The sequence below is a fragment of the Ipomoea nil genome, unplaced genomic scaffold, assembly GCF_001879475.1.
Source record: "Ipomoea nil cultivar Tokyo-kokei standard unplaced genomic scaffold, Asagao_1.1 scaffold0317, whole genome shotgun sequence".
In the NCBI taxonomy this organism is placed as follows: Eukaryota; Viridiplantae; Streptophyta; class Magnoliopsida; order Solanales; family Convolvulaceae; genus Ipomoea; species Ipomoea nil.
In genome coordinates, this window is record NW_017616745.1 from 3,423,098 (window position 1) to 3,440,310 (window position 17,213).

At 32.6% G+C, this 17,213-nt stretch overlaps 3 protein-coding genes across 4 annotated transcripts; 1 reads left to right on the forward strand and 2 right to left on the reverse strand.

The window, feature by feature from the left end:
* Positions 1–4,418: 4,418 nt before the first annotated feature.
* Positions 4,419–7,139, forward strand: LOC109169764. 2 transcript variants are annotated; one of them, XM_019318668.1, is made up of 4 exons: positions 4,419–4,973; positions 5,774–6,223; positions 6,332–6,638; positions 6,726–7,139. In XM_019318668.1, exons 1-4 carry the CDS (start codon positions 4,560–4,562, stop codon positions 6,860–6,862), a joined length of 1,308 nt encoding a protein of 435 aa, XP_019174213.1. In that variant the 5' UTR covers positions 4,419–4,559; the 3' UTR covers positions 6,863–7,139. The 2 variants fall into 2 exon arrangements, with proteins under 2 accessions (XP_019174213.1, XP_019174207.1); XM_019318662.1 differs by having other exon boundaries at positions 4,425–4,973; positions 5,771–6,223.
* Positions 7,140–7,372: 233 nt separating this feature from the next.
* On the reverse strand, positions 7,373–8,248 carry LOC109169779 (non-specific lipid-transfer protein-like). Its single transcript, XM_019318675.1, has 2 exons — positions 7,855–8,248; positions 7,373–7,583 (listed from the first exon to the last, which is right to left on the reverse strand). The coding sequence occupies exons 1-2, from the start codon at positions 8,205–8,207 to the stop codon at positions 7,574–7,576; spliced, it is 363 nt and encodes a 120-aa protein (XP_019174220.1). The 5' UTR covers positions 8,208–8,248; the 3' UTR covers positions 7,373–7,573.
* Positions 8,249–9,880: 1,632 nt separating this feature from the next.
* On the reverse strand, positions 9,881–12,426 carry LOC109167195 (non-specific lipid-transfer protein-like). Its single transcript, XM_019316165.1, has 2 exons — positions 12,002–12,426; positions 9,881–10,030 (listed from the first exon to the last, which is right to left on the reverse strand). Exons 1-2 carry the CDS (start codon positions 12,367–12,369, stop codon positions 10,021–10,023), a joined length of 378 nt encoding a protein of 125 aa, XP_019171710.1. The 5' UTR covers positions 12,370–12,426; the 3' UTR covers positions 9,881–10,020.
* Between the last annotated feature and the right edge of the window lie 4,787 nt (positions 12,427–17,213).

Sequence of the window (17,213 nt, forward strand, 5' to 3'; positions counted from 1 at the left end):
TATGCATTAGTATAGTGCGTTGCCTACTAGATAATTGTATGAATATAAGGTTGCTCCTATCTCTGTAAAGATAGGGCTTGTAAGTTCACATGGCAATTTCTTTTTTTTTTTTTTTTTTTTTTTTTTTTTTTACTACTTGGCTTGCAAGCTTGCTAAGAGCATTTTCAAGCGATGCATTTTTTTTTTTTTTTTCAGAGCCAGTAGAAAATAGTGGGAAGGAGAGATAAAAGATGAAAAAAAAAAAAGAGAAAAGCAAAAAGGCTAATGGCATCCGAGTTGGACTCCCATATGGGAGGTTGTGAGTTCATACCTCAGTGGAGCCGTTATTGGCTAGAGTCAGTAGCATTAAAAAAAAAAAAACAATTAATGAGTCTACTTTGTTTTTTTTTTTTTTTGTTGTTGGGAATGCTCTAATTTAGCAAGGTTGCAAATAAGTAGAGGTGTCAAAGTGGGCCAGCTCGTCACACTGTGGGCTTAATTTTTCGCAGATTTTTGCTAATCGGCCTGTGGATCGGACTAGAGTTCATGTGATCCTAGCCCGCCCCACGCGGGTTGGCAAGCCTCGTGTTTTTTTTTTTTAAATTCTTAAATTAAATCCCTTGCACAGCAGACCCCTTCGCCTTACTGCTTTCTTTCAAATCAATTCAATCTCAATCCTAATTCCTAATCACAAATTTCAATTTCCTAACAGATCCAGAACAAAAGTATGATTCCTTACTAAATACTCATAGTTATGTTGTTTGAAGGTTACAAATATTAGGGTTAGGTATCCATCAATTTAACATTATTCAAATATACGTTATGAATTCATCTAAAATGATATATGTATCAATATCAATTTCAATTTCATTTATCTAAAAAGAGTATACTCTATAAGAGTTGCATGCTTTTTATTATATACTCCGTATATCTATTAGGAAGTCTATACTTCTTGTTAACAACTAATGTCATAAGAGTTGTATTTTTTTTTTTTTGAAAGTCATAAGAGTTGTATTTATGTCATGTAATCTGTGTTTTTCTTTCATCATATCCCTCTTATAAAACTAAGACAAAAAAAAAAAAAAAAAAAAAAAAGACTGGATTGTTTTGTGTAAATTAACATGAGTATAAAGATATAGATATATGACAAAGTATTTAATGTGACAACTCAATTGGAAATATATATATATATATATATATATATATATATATATATATATATATATATATATATGAATCCTTTTCAGCTATAATCAAATGAAAATGCACTATTATTGATATTGTCTAGTACTTGTACAAGTAAAGAGACTAAGTAATGGATATCATAGTACTCAAAAAAACAAAAAATAAAAAAGTAATGGATATCATATTGAGATATTGGTAGGCCGATTGACTATCTACTTTGTTTGGTTAAAGTAAAATTTAATAGTTTGATGATTTTTTATTTATAATTCAGAAAATGTAGACAAACTCTTCAACTTGTCTTGACAAGCTAACTAGGCAACATGGTAGGCTAACTGTGTGGTTAACCTGTCAAATGTAGTAATGAGGTGTGTCACATGTCTAGACTTAGGCCTATTGATCGGTGAGCTATTGAGCTCAATTAGACAAACCTAACCCAGTGAACGTTAGATCTCATAGTCTCTTTCTCTTGGATGGCATATCTCATGAATTAGATACCTTATATGTAAAACTCATGAACTAATCATGTTTAGATATTAAACACCTCATAATGAGTTAAGCTTAATAATTCATCATAAGTAATGCTATTTAGCTCAAAAAGGTCCATTTTTTTTTTTCATTTTGGTATATAGTTGGAGGGTCTATTTAACCCTTATCTTTTTTTTTTCTTTTTTTTTTTTTAAAATGAAATAGAAAACAATTACTAATTAATGAGCTAACACATATAGAACAAAAACTTCATTCTCGATTCTAGTTCATCATCACATTGAAAAAAAAAAATTATGTCTCTAAACAGCCAACTAAAAAAATGCAATTAGGTCCCTCAAACTATCTAAAATTATGCAATTTGATTAAATTTGACATATTATCTAGGTCATCACTAATGTGGTGGTCATTCTATTACAAATATTTTTTTAAATTTATTTTAATAATTCTAAATAAAATAAAATAGAATTTAAAAATAAAAAAAAAAACAAAAACAAAAAAAAAAAACCTCACCCCCTCCTCGTCTTCATCTCTGGCTTGGAGGGGAAGACGGAGGGGAGGAAGGTTTCCTCTTTTTTTTTTATTTGGTATTTTTAAAATTTTATTTTATTTAAAATTAATTTTTTTAAATACTTTTTAATAGAATAACCGTCGCGTCCACGATAATTTGATGAACAAGTCACATTTAATCAAATTACATAATTTTAAATAATTTAAAAATTTAATTACATTTTTTTGAGTTGATTGATCTAATTGTACTTGTACGTATAATTTAGTGATTAATTTGAATTTTTTTAATAAATAATTGTGATCAATTATTGAGAGTAAACAAAACAAACCAAAAATAATAATAATAAAAAATCCATGCGTCCTATTACAGTACATAGAGCCGCAAAAGAGATCCGACCTTTGAAATATTGGCTCAACAGCGCGATGCCACCTTGACCTATCGCTATCAGACGCGTGCACCCAACGCCAGCTGACTTTTGACTCTGCGATGGATATGTATTCACTTCTACGTGTAAGTGTGTAACTATTTATTTTAATATATAATTTAGATTTCTCCTAATATAAATTATAAATTTGAATTTTGTTTTATTAAAAATGTTACTCGATTTAAGTAATTAATCACTCTACCGGGTGTTTGGTTGGAGAGAATTACAATTTCATTCCCACCTGATTTTTACATAATTACGAATGCAAGTAAATTCATTCGTTTGGTTGGAGTGAAATGTAATTTCATGAAATTAAAATTCCCCCATTTTCAAAGATTAGAATCCCATGCCCTTTGATATTTAAATTTAATGAATTTTAGGAAGAAAAAAATAACTTTAAGATAAAAATCATCTTCCTCCTTTTTAACCTAAAATTGATATTTGACCTCTTTTTTTAATTATAGCTTGTCGTCTTCTTCTACTCTCAACACAGAACGTCAATTAGCAGTCCAACCTCAATCAAATATGTTTGTCCAAAACTCTCTTATTTATTTTATTGCTTTTGTTATGCAATTTTCTGATTTTTTACAAGTGTTATATAAAATTTCACAAGCAAAGTTTGAATTTGCTCATTTACAATTTATATTTATAATAATAATAATAGTAATAATTTAAGGAATTGATAATTTACAATTAGCCCATGAACCGATTTGATAATTTATTAAGGAATTAATTCTATGTATTAAGGAATTAATGTACCAAAATAATAATGATACATTAACATAATTGACGAATATAATTGTTTTACTTACATTTTTCTTTGAAAAAATCATACAAATTTACACTATATTCTAAATGGATTGAAAATATTGACTTGTGACCGTGAAAACAACAAAACAACTTCAATAACAAACATTGTATATAATGAAATTTTTCCAAAATTTATAAAACTTTAACCTTATTATATTATCACATTTTAATATTATTAATATCATTATTATTATTTTTTTTAACTTTCTAACACAAATGTACAAGAATAGTAATGAAATTCTTCATCTTTTAATTCCTAAATATTTTTAATTCCATACTGCTACCTAATTTTTTTTTTCCTTTGAAACATATTTATTTTACAATAAAAAACTTACCTAAATCAAATACGGGATCAAAACAATTCTAAATCCAGAGATTTAATTCCAATTTTATTTCACAGCTTAATGTATTTTCAAAATTATTTTCCTTGTTTTCCATATTTATTTTAGTATTAATATAATTGCCTAAATCATATCATAAAACTGATTTTTTTTTCAACATAATTATAGACAATCAAGTCATATATTATTCAATTAATTGGTGATACTTTTGCACTAATCTTATAATCAAATAAATCTACACTTTCAAATATTAGAATTGTTAATAAAATAATTATCCGTGCATCACACATGTCATTTACTAGTTATTGTTAATGTGTAAACAAAGAAATTCTACAGAGAATGTGCTAACAATAATTAACAAAGAGGTTCGACAGAGAAGATGCTCAATTACTTTTTTCAGCACAAGTAATTAAAAGTTCTTTTGAATCTCCAAGAAATTGTTTATTGAACTTCTTCTGATTAATGCGAATAATTTAGATTGATTTAGTTTTTCATGTTTTACATACTAGGTTATAAAATGAGCTTTCAAATTACAGTTTCAAATAGTTGTAAAATTTTCTGTAAATAAAAGGAAATATAATGTGATTAATTGTCTGATTGATATCATTGATTAAATTATGATGAAGGAGAGGCTTTGAAAAAGAAGAAAACTGATTTTCAATTAACAATGGAGTATTATAGCATTAATTATCAATCCAATTCACCCATCGTTGTCAAGGCGTATTAGATAATGATTGCGTGTTCAACAATACAATCGATGTCCATTTACTATAATCATCTCTGTTTGTGAAGCGATCATGTACAGAAACCCGGAGAAGGAGAAGCCATGGAAGAAGGAGCAGAGGTCCCTCTGAGGATTACGACGATCAAAGCCTCATCACCACCGTCACTGCCATCGGAGCACTCCGCCGAATTGAGGAGCTTCAAATCCGATCTCAAATGGCTGTTCCTCGACCAATCCAGCGTGTACAGCGCCGCCCTTTCCTGGTCGCTCTTCTTCATCTTCGCCATAGCCGTCCCCCTCGTCTCTCACCTCGTCTACGCCTGCTACGGCTGCGATACGGTGCACCAGCGGCCGTTCGACGGCATCGTGCAGCTGTCGCTCTCGGGGTTTGCGACGCTGTCGTTCATCAGCCTCTCCGCCGCCGCCAGGAAGTATGGGCTCAGGAGATTTCTGTTTCTGGATAAGCTGTGTGATCAGAGCGAGAAGGTTCAAGAAGGATATACTAATCAGATTCATGTAAGTCCAATCCCAGCCTGGTGTTGTATTCTCGAATTTCTTTCTTTAGGACATGCCAAATTGCCAATCTTATCTGTTTTCTGATGAAAAAATTGAATGTTGATTATTTAAGTAATGATATAAATTTTTTGGGGTTTCTGTGTTTCAGTTATGTCTGCATATAAAAGTTGTGTTACAAGTGTTCTGCAGCAGATTTTGTTAGAGTTTAATCCCTGCACTTTGATCCATTGATGAAATTTGAGTTTTGATTAGTACCTGGTTTTCATTTGTTGTTCTCGTCTCGTCTCATATGTACGGGAGGATGATAGTTGTTGGACGGAATCTATCTGGTTACATTTTTACTCTTTTGTTGCGTATCATGGGGTGGGTCGGGGCTGTCCCCCCGGGTAGTTTTACCTTGTCTAGGGCATCATATAAATATGGTGCACCTAATTCTGGATGTTCTACCATCACAATTAATAAAAGAACTGCCGTGAATGTGGACAAATTGTCAAACCACGTAAATCTTGTTTTCTTTACTTTTTTGCCATTACTTTCGATTCTTGTTCTTGTTAATCACAACTCACTAATGTCAAGATTCCCTTGTTGCAGCAGCAAATTTTATTAGAAGTTAATCACTGCCCTTTGAGGCTTTGATCCAATGATGAAAATTAAAATTTGATTAGTTAACTAATGATCTAATTTTCTGGGATTTCACTGATGTCAAGATTCCCATGTTTTCATATAAAAGTAATGTTAAATGTGCTTGAGGAAATTTGATTAGGATTTAATCACTGCGTTTTGATCCATTGATGAAGCAGGCATCAGTGAAGATCCTATCAGCTTTTGTTCTCCCCATTTTCGTAGCGGATTGTGCCTACAAGATCTGGTGGTTTGCCTCAGGAGGTACCCAAATCCCGTACTTCTATAACCACTACTTGAGCAATGCCATTATCTGCATACTGCTGCTGTGTTCATGGCTGTACCGAACAGCGATTTCGCTCTTTGTCTGTGTCCTGTTCCGGCTGATATGTTACCTCCAGATACTAAGACTGGAAGACTATTCTCGGGTTTTTGAGAAAGAGGCTAATGTTTCTGCAATCTTGATAGAACATCTTCGTATCAGACGAACCCTTCGTGTCATAAGCCATCGCTTCAGGTTCTTCATCTTGACGACTCTTATACTAGTCACAATCAGTCAGTTTATGTCCTTGCTTGTTACGATGGAGTCTAGCACCAATACCAACATCTCTACAGCTGGAGAGCTTGCGGTATTAACTATCCCTTCTGATGAATCTGAATCTAAGCCTCCTACTGATAGTTTTTCGTGTTGGGACAGACATAATCACATAAATAACAACATTTGACTATTTGTGCAGTTATGTTCGATTACTCTGGTTACTGGGTTGTTCATATGCTTGAGGAGTGCAGCAAAGATCACACACAGGGCCCATGCTCTCTGTTCCCTGGCGGCCAAATGGCACGCCTGTGCAACTCTTAGTTCATTCGAGTTTGACAATGAGACTCCCTTGTCTCGGACAGAAACGCCTCCGATGATATCTCAGGCGAGTCTCGCAAACTGGGACAGTGATAAGGAGGAAGGATATGAAGACGATGAACTGGATGACACCAACATGATGGCTGTTAATGCCCATACTGTATCGTACCAGAAAAGACAAGCGCTTGGTGAGTACCGGGAACACTATTACTACACATGAAATTTTGATGTTAGAATTGGATGTTTACCGAATTTAATTTGGATTCTGTGTGCAGTGACATACTTTGAACACAACAAAGCTGGAATCACTGTATATGGGTTCATGCTAGATAGGAGTTGGCTGCATACAATATTTGTGATTCAGTTATCTCTTACGCTTTGGATACTCAACAAGACAATTGGTATTTCGTGATTTCCCCTCAATCCCATGTATGCTGCATCACTTTGCATGTATATATATATATATACAAAACCCATTACGTACATTGCGTGATTTGCCAAATTTTGAAAGCACTTGCTGTATTTGGTATATGGGTTTCTTAAAGTTGGAGTTTTTGGAGTCAAGATATGGAGGTATTTGCACTAATGGAGTGTATGTGTATTTATATCAGTGTCAAAAGTTGCAGGGTTGTTTTTTGGCTTTTATACGCCTTTTTTAAAAAAATAAAGATTTGGATCATTTCTCTATTTGTGCTTGTCATCATTATGTGGGCATGCTAATATTGGATTATCTCCAGCTTGGAATACGTTTCCACTCCACATTCATCACACATATTACAGACTGTGATTTTACTCGAGAAAGAATTGCAAGGCTGAAAAAAGTTGAGAGCTTTTTGCAGAAAAAAATAAAAAAAGCACTAGCATAGCAATCTGCATCTTCTAATTTGCTGCGTAATGCTTCTAACTTAACAACGATCTATGATTAGCGGGACAGAATTGAAAATCATACATTCATTCATATATAAATACATATATAAGGCAATTGCTTGCTCAAATACAGACTTCTATGAAATGCAAATATATATATATATATATATATTGCATTTCAACTTAATTCTTATTATGATTATATCGTCTTCTTGATCTCCATCTTCATGTTAGGCTACCTGATAAATCTTCGACTTTAAAAGATTCTGCACATTAGAAAAACTGCAGTTATAAAACTATCAATACGTGTAGAAGTGGAACCGACAACTTGTACTCTAAAGAGAGTTTGGTTCTTCTTAAACAATGTCTCGGATTTGAGTCTTGTGAATAGAGGGAGCTATCCCTATACGGGGGTTACTAGATGTTCATGATACTAGGAAAAAAGAAAAAGTGAGTCGAACTTGAGTTATATAGAAATATAGAATAGAATTGTGTGTGTGTGAGATGTTGATAAACTTGAAAGGGGAAAATTTATACTTGCTGCAATTCACGTCTGGCCCGGTGAGTATAGGTGAATAGGTGACATTGCAGGTATGAACAATTTGAAAGGCTCGGTCAGCATCAGCTCCACTTTGAGTCCCATCTTTCTGGAGGCACTTGCAAAGTGCTATCTTTTGCTTCCTGTTGAACTTCAGGCCTATCACGAGTCTTTGCAGTGACAGACAACCTTGGCAGCAATCGTCTGGGATGAGCTCGGTTACATTCACCAAGAACGCCTTGCAGGGCGACAGGTAGTTGAGAGCTGTCTTACATGTACTGTTTGCATCCACAGCTCCCGTTACAATCACAGCCATGATCACCACCACCCCCCATACCTTCATCACTCCCATGATGTTTCCCGAGGTTTGCCCTGATTTTGGTTTTTGTTGTGGTGCAGCCATGCCTGTGGACGGGTATTTATAACAGATGAAAAGGCGGTCAACACGGGTGCAGTGAGTGCAAGAATGGAGTGGGTTGTTTTGTTTTGACATGATAGCTTCAGAATGAGAAGAATGAGTGGGAATATAATCATTTGGCAGTGTACCTGTCAAGATAAGAACAGAAATGGAAGACTTCTTCCCTCACTCCCCCATTATGCTCCACCTTCATTTTTGTGGAGTTTCCACCTTCCATTCTGAGATTCAACTTTTCTTCTCTTTCATGGCTGCTCTTCTTCCTTTTCACCATGGATGTTCCACTTGTTTCTCGTCTCGAGTTTTCTTGCTCGGGGCTCGGGCTGCCATTCTGTAAACCAGAGGGCATTTGATGCTATTGTGCACTCTCTGTGTCTGCCATTGCCTCTCTGGTTTGGCCAGGAAATATGGGGTTGAGAAATCTCTGTTTCTTGATGAGTTATGTGATGAAAGTGAGAAGTTTTGACAATGATTTTCTTTCCCCTTTCCTGAGGTTATTATGTTTTTCTGCCTAGGTTATTTTGAAAAAGTATTGATGCTAATCAAGATTCAAGAATAGACTTTAGTCTATTTCGACAATAACTTTCTTGTAATGTTTTTAAAGGTGATTTTTTAACTAAAAATTTCACCTAGTCTATGCTAAATTTAGTAATTTTTATCTTAATATCACATCATAATCTAGTGGCATACTCCATACTTTTTCCAACTTTTAATATGCAATATTAACCTATGGTCATGTTTGGTAAAATAGTTAGCTTATAAGTCAATTTTGACTTATTTGACCACTATTAGCTTTTTGATTTGGTTAAAAAATCATTATAAGTGTTTGGTTAATTAACTTTTTGTAACTTTAAAATGCTGAAATTCAAAAAGTTTCTAAAAACAACTTTTTTAATTAGCTTCTTGAGAAAGGAAATTATACAAAATAATTATTAGCTAACAACTAATTTACTAAATACTTTTTTACAATCAGCTAATGTAATCGATTAATTATACTCTCTAATTAATCCAATCAGCTAATAAGCTATCAGCTAACAATTATTTATCAAATAGGGCCTTGTATTTCTTTTAAGAAACCATTTAAACCTCAACTTTTTCATTTCTCATTAAATGTATCGAAATAATTTTTTCTTATTTGGATTCGAGCTTCAGTAACAGTATTGACTCTTTGTATTTCAATAGGTTGAGAAAATAGTTATGAACAAATAATATATTGTAACATCAGTAGTACCCAACAAAAGTTAATAATATAAGAAAATTTACGGTATTGATCAGCGCTAGTGCATCTTGTACGAATTTAAAAAGTTTTTACATTTGTACTTATGATGCACATTAACTTAAAGCATAATGTTATTCTAACTCAAAGATATTATCTTACTTCAAAAGTTTCATTATTCTAACACATAATGTACATTATTCTAATACATAAAATACGTTATTCTAATACATAATGTGTGTTATTCTAACATAAAAGTACATTATTATAACTCAAAATATACATTATTCTAATTTATAAAATTCAACAACGACGTCGTTCTGGACCATGATCCACGCAATAATTTGCAACAGACATCTCGTGCAAGAATATGCACGACACAACCTGCAAACCATTAAATAAAAGAGAAACAGATACATTTATTAATGCAAATTTCTACTACACTTCAACTTAAACATTACAACTACTATTTTGCGGTCACAATCCCCATCCTTCAAATTAGGGCATCTCTTGATACTTCATTAATCCTCAGCTTTAGAATATTCTGCAAGCCACAAAATTAAACCACAGTTATATATATATATATATATATAGGATTCCGTTCAGGTGAGAATGCCTCGTCCAGGAGAGAAATTAGAATCACTCACAGCCGTCTACGTGTCTAGATCTAACGGATCAAAAATACTGCTTTATAAAAAAATGCGGTAACATCAAAGTGCAAGTAACCGTTTCATATAGTGCACCTAAGTGCAAGTAAAATGTATTACAAGTGCCATCAATATTAAGTGCACCTAAGTGCAAGTAAAATGTATTACAAGTGCCATCAATATTAAGTGCACCTAAGTGCAAGTAAAATACATTACAAGTGTCATCAATATTAAGTGCACCTAAGTTCAAGTAAAATACATTACAAGTGTCATCAATATTAAGTGCACCTAACGTTATAATTAGTTGCACCAGACGTTATCATTAAGTGCACCTATGTGAAAGACTTTATCGTTAGATGCACCTAGGTAAATTACTTGCACTTGTAAGTGAAATTAGTTGCACTTGTAAGTGATTTTACTTGCAAACTTGCACCACTTACTTGCATTTGTAACACATTTTACTTGCACCAAAGTTTGAGTTATTTACAAAAATATCACCGCGTATTTTTTTAAAATTACGTCCGATTCGTTGAATATGGACACGTGGACGGCTGCGATTGGTTCTTAGTTACGTTCTCTCCTAGGCTCCCTTTCTCACAAGAGCGTGCCCATATATATAATATAGACTTATGCTCAAATGCGGTTGTACCTTCCCGTGTCGGGGTGTGGCCGCTTGAAAAATGCACCAATAGTGTTAGAAAAATGCACAACAATAAAATGCATAAATACACCAAAAAATGCACGACACACCTAAAATAATGCACCATAACTCCCCACACCTAATTGTGCATTTTCGAACACTGCGTGGTACTTTTATGCATACCTAATGGTGCATTTTTTGTGATATGTACCTAATTTGTACATCTTATTGTTGTGCATTTTCTAACATTGTTGGTGCATATTTGCATAACTATTGGTGCGGCCGCACTGACCACACGTTAAGGCACGGTGCACCTGATATATATATATATATATATATATATATATATATATATATATATATATATATATATATATATATATATATATATATATATATATATATAGCATCGCGTTTAGGTGAGAACGATGCGTCCAGGAGAGAAATCAGAACGCATGACATCTGTCCACATGTCCAGATCTAACGGATCAGAAACACTATTTTTTTTTTAAAAAATGTGGTGGCATTTTCGTAAATAATGAACATCGAAGTGCAAGTAAAATGTACACTGAGCATCAATATTAAGTAAACCTAACGTTATAATTAGTTGCACCTAACGTTATCATTAAGTGCACCTAGGTGCACGAATGTTAACAAGGTAAATTACTTGCACTTGTAACATATTTACTTGCACCAAATTTTGAGTTATTTACGAAAATGCCAATGCATCGTTTTTAAAAAATTACATCTGATTCGTTGATTTGGACACGTGGACAACTGTAAGTGATTCTTATTTTATATATATATATATATATATATATATATATATATATATATATATATATATATATATATATATATATACACACACGTATGAAGACGACACCGTTTAGATGTTGCCTAACCCTAACCCTAATCCTACACACTTTCGGATTTTTGGACGGGTCGGTTTACAAAAACCTTCACCAACCCAATGAAACAAATCCGACCATCTTAATGGTTTGGGTCGATCAGTTTAGTGAGATCGGGTTGGGTCAGGTTAGCTTACAACGGTTAGCGGGTCGATCGGGTTCGTCGAGTGAATTGATATTTGTTCAGCCCTAGCGACTAGAGTTATAAGATAAATTTCTCTTAGAGTATACTTAGAGTAACAGTACTCATGGACTTTTCCGTAAATGAAAGAAAATTAAAGGTAAGGAAGGCATGCATAGAGGGGAAATATATTTACTTGGTACAATCCACATCGGGGCCTGTAAGTATAGGCGCATAGGTGACATTACAGGTGCCAATAACCTGAAACGCTTTATCTTCATCAGCTCCACTGAAACTCCCATCTCTCTGCAGGCACTTGCACAGACCAATCTTCAGCTTCCTCCTGTTCTTCAGATTCCTCACAATCTTCTCCAGCACCAGACAACCTACGCAGCATGTTTCTGGGATTGTCTCCTCCTCAACATTCACCAAGAAATCTTTGCAGGGTGACAGCAGGTTCAGAGCTATCCTGCACACTAAACTGCTGTCATCTGCACCACCTCTTGCTGCAATCACAGGAGCCATGAGAATCAGTAAACCCCACACCTTCATCCCCTCCTTCATCTGATCTTTCCAAGTTTTGGTTTTGAGTTTAATTTGCTGTGGTACGGTGTGGCCATGGCTGTGATCTTGGGTTGTATTTATATCTGATCATGATGAAGAAGAAGATGATGATGTAAGACTAACTGCAGTTTGATTTGTGGGTGTGGCACTAAGACAAAGTAAATTACCCAAATGGTTAATCGAGACCCTAGTAATTTTACCAGGGAAATTACAATTTTCGTTCATAAGTTATAGGGTAATTGTAAATTAAATAGCACTTCTGGTCTCTAAGTTATAAATGATTTTGCAAATTTCATCATTTTTCTAGCGGGTCATGCTCACTTCTCGTCTATAAGTTATGATTGACGTTGCAAATTTCGTCCCTTGTTTTGTTTGAAAAAATGACAAAGTTTGCAACATCAGTTATAACTGAGGAACAAAAAATGGGCACGACCAACCAATGTTGCAAAAATTCCGCCTAGGCACCGATTAATTGGCACCTAGACACTGGCCAGCTGTTTAGCGTATCACCATAATTGATGGTCAAGGCGGCTGGCCGACTAAGCGCTGATCGCCTAGGCCACCTAGGAACCAACTAGGTCGTATGTCGGCCGATTAGTTATTGTTTTTTTTTTAAAGGGTTATTTCACTCAAAACGACATCGTTTTGAACAAAATAAGTCTAAATTGTTCAGACTATAAATGTTTTTTAGGTTAATATTTTATATTTTAGTGTTAACTATTAAAGTATTAAATACTTTATAATTATCAAGTCTTAAAAAATTAAAATTTTTTAAATAAATAACATAAAAAATACACGGGCTCCTAGGCGCTGATTAATCCTCGTCTAGGGCGTTTGAGGAGCGCCTAGCGATTTTTTCAATCATGCGACCAACGAATAGGGACAAATCCTACAATTACCCTATAACTTGAAAGCGTAAAGTGCAATTTTTTCTAATTTCACCAATTTTAATTTTTTAACTATTTCATCCAAGTGTAACTATCATATTTGTATTTTTTTTTTAGCCATTCCGATGGCTAAAATATGCAACAATTTGAATGAAATAGTACCTCCAAATGATTAAATAAGCATGTATCTGATAGTTAAAGACATCATTAAATAAAATTTAAAGTTGAGAATCAAATAGTATACGAAAATCACAAAATATCAACAGATTTAACAATGAATTAAATAGCTTCAACTTAAATATATACTTATAGATTTAGTTTTTTTATTAACAAAAATCTGTTTATAAATTAAATACCTATGAATTTAAATAATTTACCTAAGAATTTTTTGTTAGTAAATTTTATTTTTCTTGTAGTGAAAATAGTGAAATTAATATAGTTACGAGATCATTTTGAAAATTTAACCTTATAAGAATATATATAATGGATAGATAAAAATTTGGATGAAACAGTACATCCGATCCAAATGATTAAAATAGGTATATAGTTGATAGTTAAAAATATTATTATTAAACAAAATATATCAAAAAAATAAGAATTAAAATATTGAAATCAGTATAGTCGAGAGACTATTTTAGTCATTTAATCCAATAAGAATATAATGGAGGGGATTATTTTGAGTTGGTGGTAGCTAAGTGGGTGTATAATCATTAGTTGTGAGCTTGTCAAGGAAAAATAGAGGAATGGGAAACTTTGATATATATCATATCCCTCCAATCCCCATCCCCCATCATGCTCCACCTTCAATTTTCATGGAAATTATTCAACTTACCAAAGTGATTTTATTGGCTAGAATCATAGAATGCAAATCAGACTAAGGTACTTAAATGGGTTTTTCAAATGGAGGTTATTACAAAAATGTCAAGTTCAAGAGTAATTAGGTAGTGGTTGTGACGAGGAAAATTCTCAGCTGTAGTCACTATCTTCTGTGTAATAGCTTAAAAATCACACAAGAGAGGTAAATCACATTAGAAAGACTTTATGTGACGGACTCAATCAAGATCGAGTATGTTGGTTGACAAGAATCAAATTCAACTCATGACTTTATAATACTAGAGTCATGTTTTACGTACTCATTCACCACTTTCAGGTAAGAGATCATAAGTTTTTTGTCCTTATTTATGTGGGATGGGGAGACAAGGGAAGACCAAGGGTTTTGAGTGGTTGACCATGTTAGATCAACTTCAATTTTGCGGCTTGCCTTAGCTTGTTTCAAAGAGGTCTACATTTTCTACTTGGCTTATTATTTTGTCTGGGTAATTGAATGCCCTATAAGTTGTGACTACTAGGCCTATCGTCCATGGCGGTCTACTCAATTATGAGATATTGACTCAAGAGTATTATTATGATTATCATTTTGATATTAAAATTTTATAGTTCACAACATGTCGAAACGAAAGTGTTATTAAGGAGGAAGTTAATCACAAGTTTACACTTCACGAAAATTGTTCGGGTTTATATGGGCATTTTATTAGAAGATTTATCACGATTTTTGAGGAAAAAAAAAAGATAAGGTAAATAAGAGAGTGTGAAGAGAGAGAATGGGTGAGGTTCTCTTACAAAAATAGGATTTTTGGCCGTGAATGGACCTCACCACTGAGGAGAAGAGTTACACCTCAAAATGCATGAGGCGCAACCTCGCAGACTGGGTGCGCTTGGATGTGTAAATCTCTTTTTTATTTTTATTTTTATTTCTATTTTTTTTTCTCTCCTCCCATTTTCTCTTTCCTAGTCATACTTGTAAAAATTTCTCAAAAACCTCGCACTATTGAGGATGTTGTAAGTGATATATAGCGTTGATGGTGTTATGCAGTAGATTTACTAGCACAATAACCCAGGCTCCGATCACTTTTAGGGGTGTTTGGTTCAAGTTATATTGCTTGGAATCATGTTTGGTTTAGAACTTTAGATTATGTAATTTTTCCTAAAATGTAATATAACCTCCATATAAGGAATGTGAGATACCCTCCATTTTCTTAGGTATTCTTACATTCCCTTGTCTTATTACTAATTTTGCAATTTTATCCATTGATTTTCCTCCAACCTCAAGACATACAATGTTTTTAAACTTCATACTCTTAGTTAATTAATTTCAATTCATTATATATTTTACCGTTAGAGAAAATTATATATAATTTATACTCCTCACAAACATGCAAATTATCAATGTCACCCATGAATTATTAGTGGTGTAAATGTTGCTGCTCAACTTTTAAAACGTGACATATATTGCCCCTCTCTTGAATTATTAGTGGTGTAAATGTGGTTAACGGTTGTCTTTCTTGTTCGAAGACCATGTTTTTTCCTCCATTTTTCTTTCTTCGTTTGTTCTCCTTCCGCTAACAATAATGTTTCTCCTTCTTCCTATTAGGGGACGGGCAATATATGTCACGTTTTAAAAATTGAAGGATAACATTTACACCACTAATAATTCATAGATGGCATTAATAATTGACATATTTGTGAGGTGCATAAATTACAATTTTCCATTACCGTTTATTTATTTATTTTAATTTTGAAATATATTGAAATATATAAAAATATGTTAATGGTATTAAAATAAAATTATAACTTGATATAGCATTAAAAAAAAATCAATATAGTGATTATTTGAATTCCAACTTATTACAACATTGTGTTACCTAACTTAACTCGTGATCATTTGAATTCCAACTTACAACATTGTGTTACTTAACTTAACTCGTGATCATTTGAATTCCAACTTATTACAACATTGTGTTACCTAACTTAACTCGTGATCATTTGAATTCCAACTTACAACATTGTGTTACTTAACTTAACTCGTGATCATTTGAATTCCAACTTATTACATTGTGTTATCTAACTTAACTCGGTTGTAATTGCCCTTAATATATTAAATATTTCTGACCTTCTTGATCATTTGAAATTATGTATATATATATATATATATATATATATATATATATATTCCAATTATAATATATGTTCAACTAGTAATTCACACGTGCGATGCACGAAAAACAATTATGTTATTATAAATATAAATAAAAAATAAAAAAATTAAAATATTTTAAATTATTTAATATAATAATATTTTTGAGCTTCCATTGGTCAAGTATTTATTATTTTTATAGAATATAAAATTACAATTAAAATTAAAATTAAAATTAAAATTAAAATTTTGTATGGTTAATATAATCTCTAATTATGTGCATATTCAAATAAACTTATAGAGAGAATTTACATAATTGCATTGATTTATTCTTAATTGTATTTCATCTATATTATAGTTTTCACAATACGAATAATAACTAAGATAATTACATTTAGAAAGCAAATTTCAAATTTTGTATGAGTAAATTTAAACTCTAATTGAACACATTTTTTATATGATTATATAATATATAGTTATTTTATTTTTCAAATATTGTGTTTTTTTTTTTATAATAAAAGATGTTGTGGCATTAATTGTAACATTAATTATTTCCCAAACCATATAGCTTTATTATAAATGTAAGTATTAAATATAGTGATCTGTCGATTTTCACAAATCATCATCATAAATAAATAAAAAAATACAAAAAACATTTGATGGTGCCAGCTGGCAGCTGAACACACTAACACGTGTTATATATTCTCCCCTCACAATATATAAACACAAAAACACCTTTAACCGTTTCATTGCTGGCTGGCATGCTCTGTATACAACCTTTCCTTTCCTTAATACCCTCCAAAGCCACAACTTTTTGGAATGGGACCCACCAAAACCTAAACTGAATTAGTCCCGTCTTATGAGATGTATACATATATTAGTACAGTATATAAAAAGAATTGTTGAAACATGTTCCGAATAAAGTAAAATTACGAAAAACACATTTTTGAGTAAGAATTAACGTTACACCGTAAGTTCGGCAA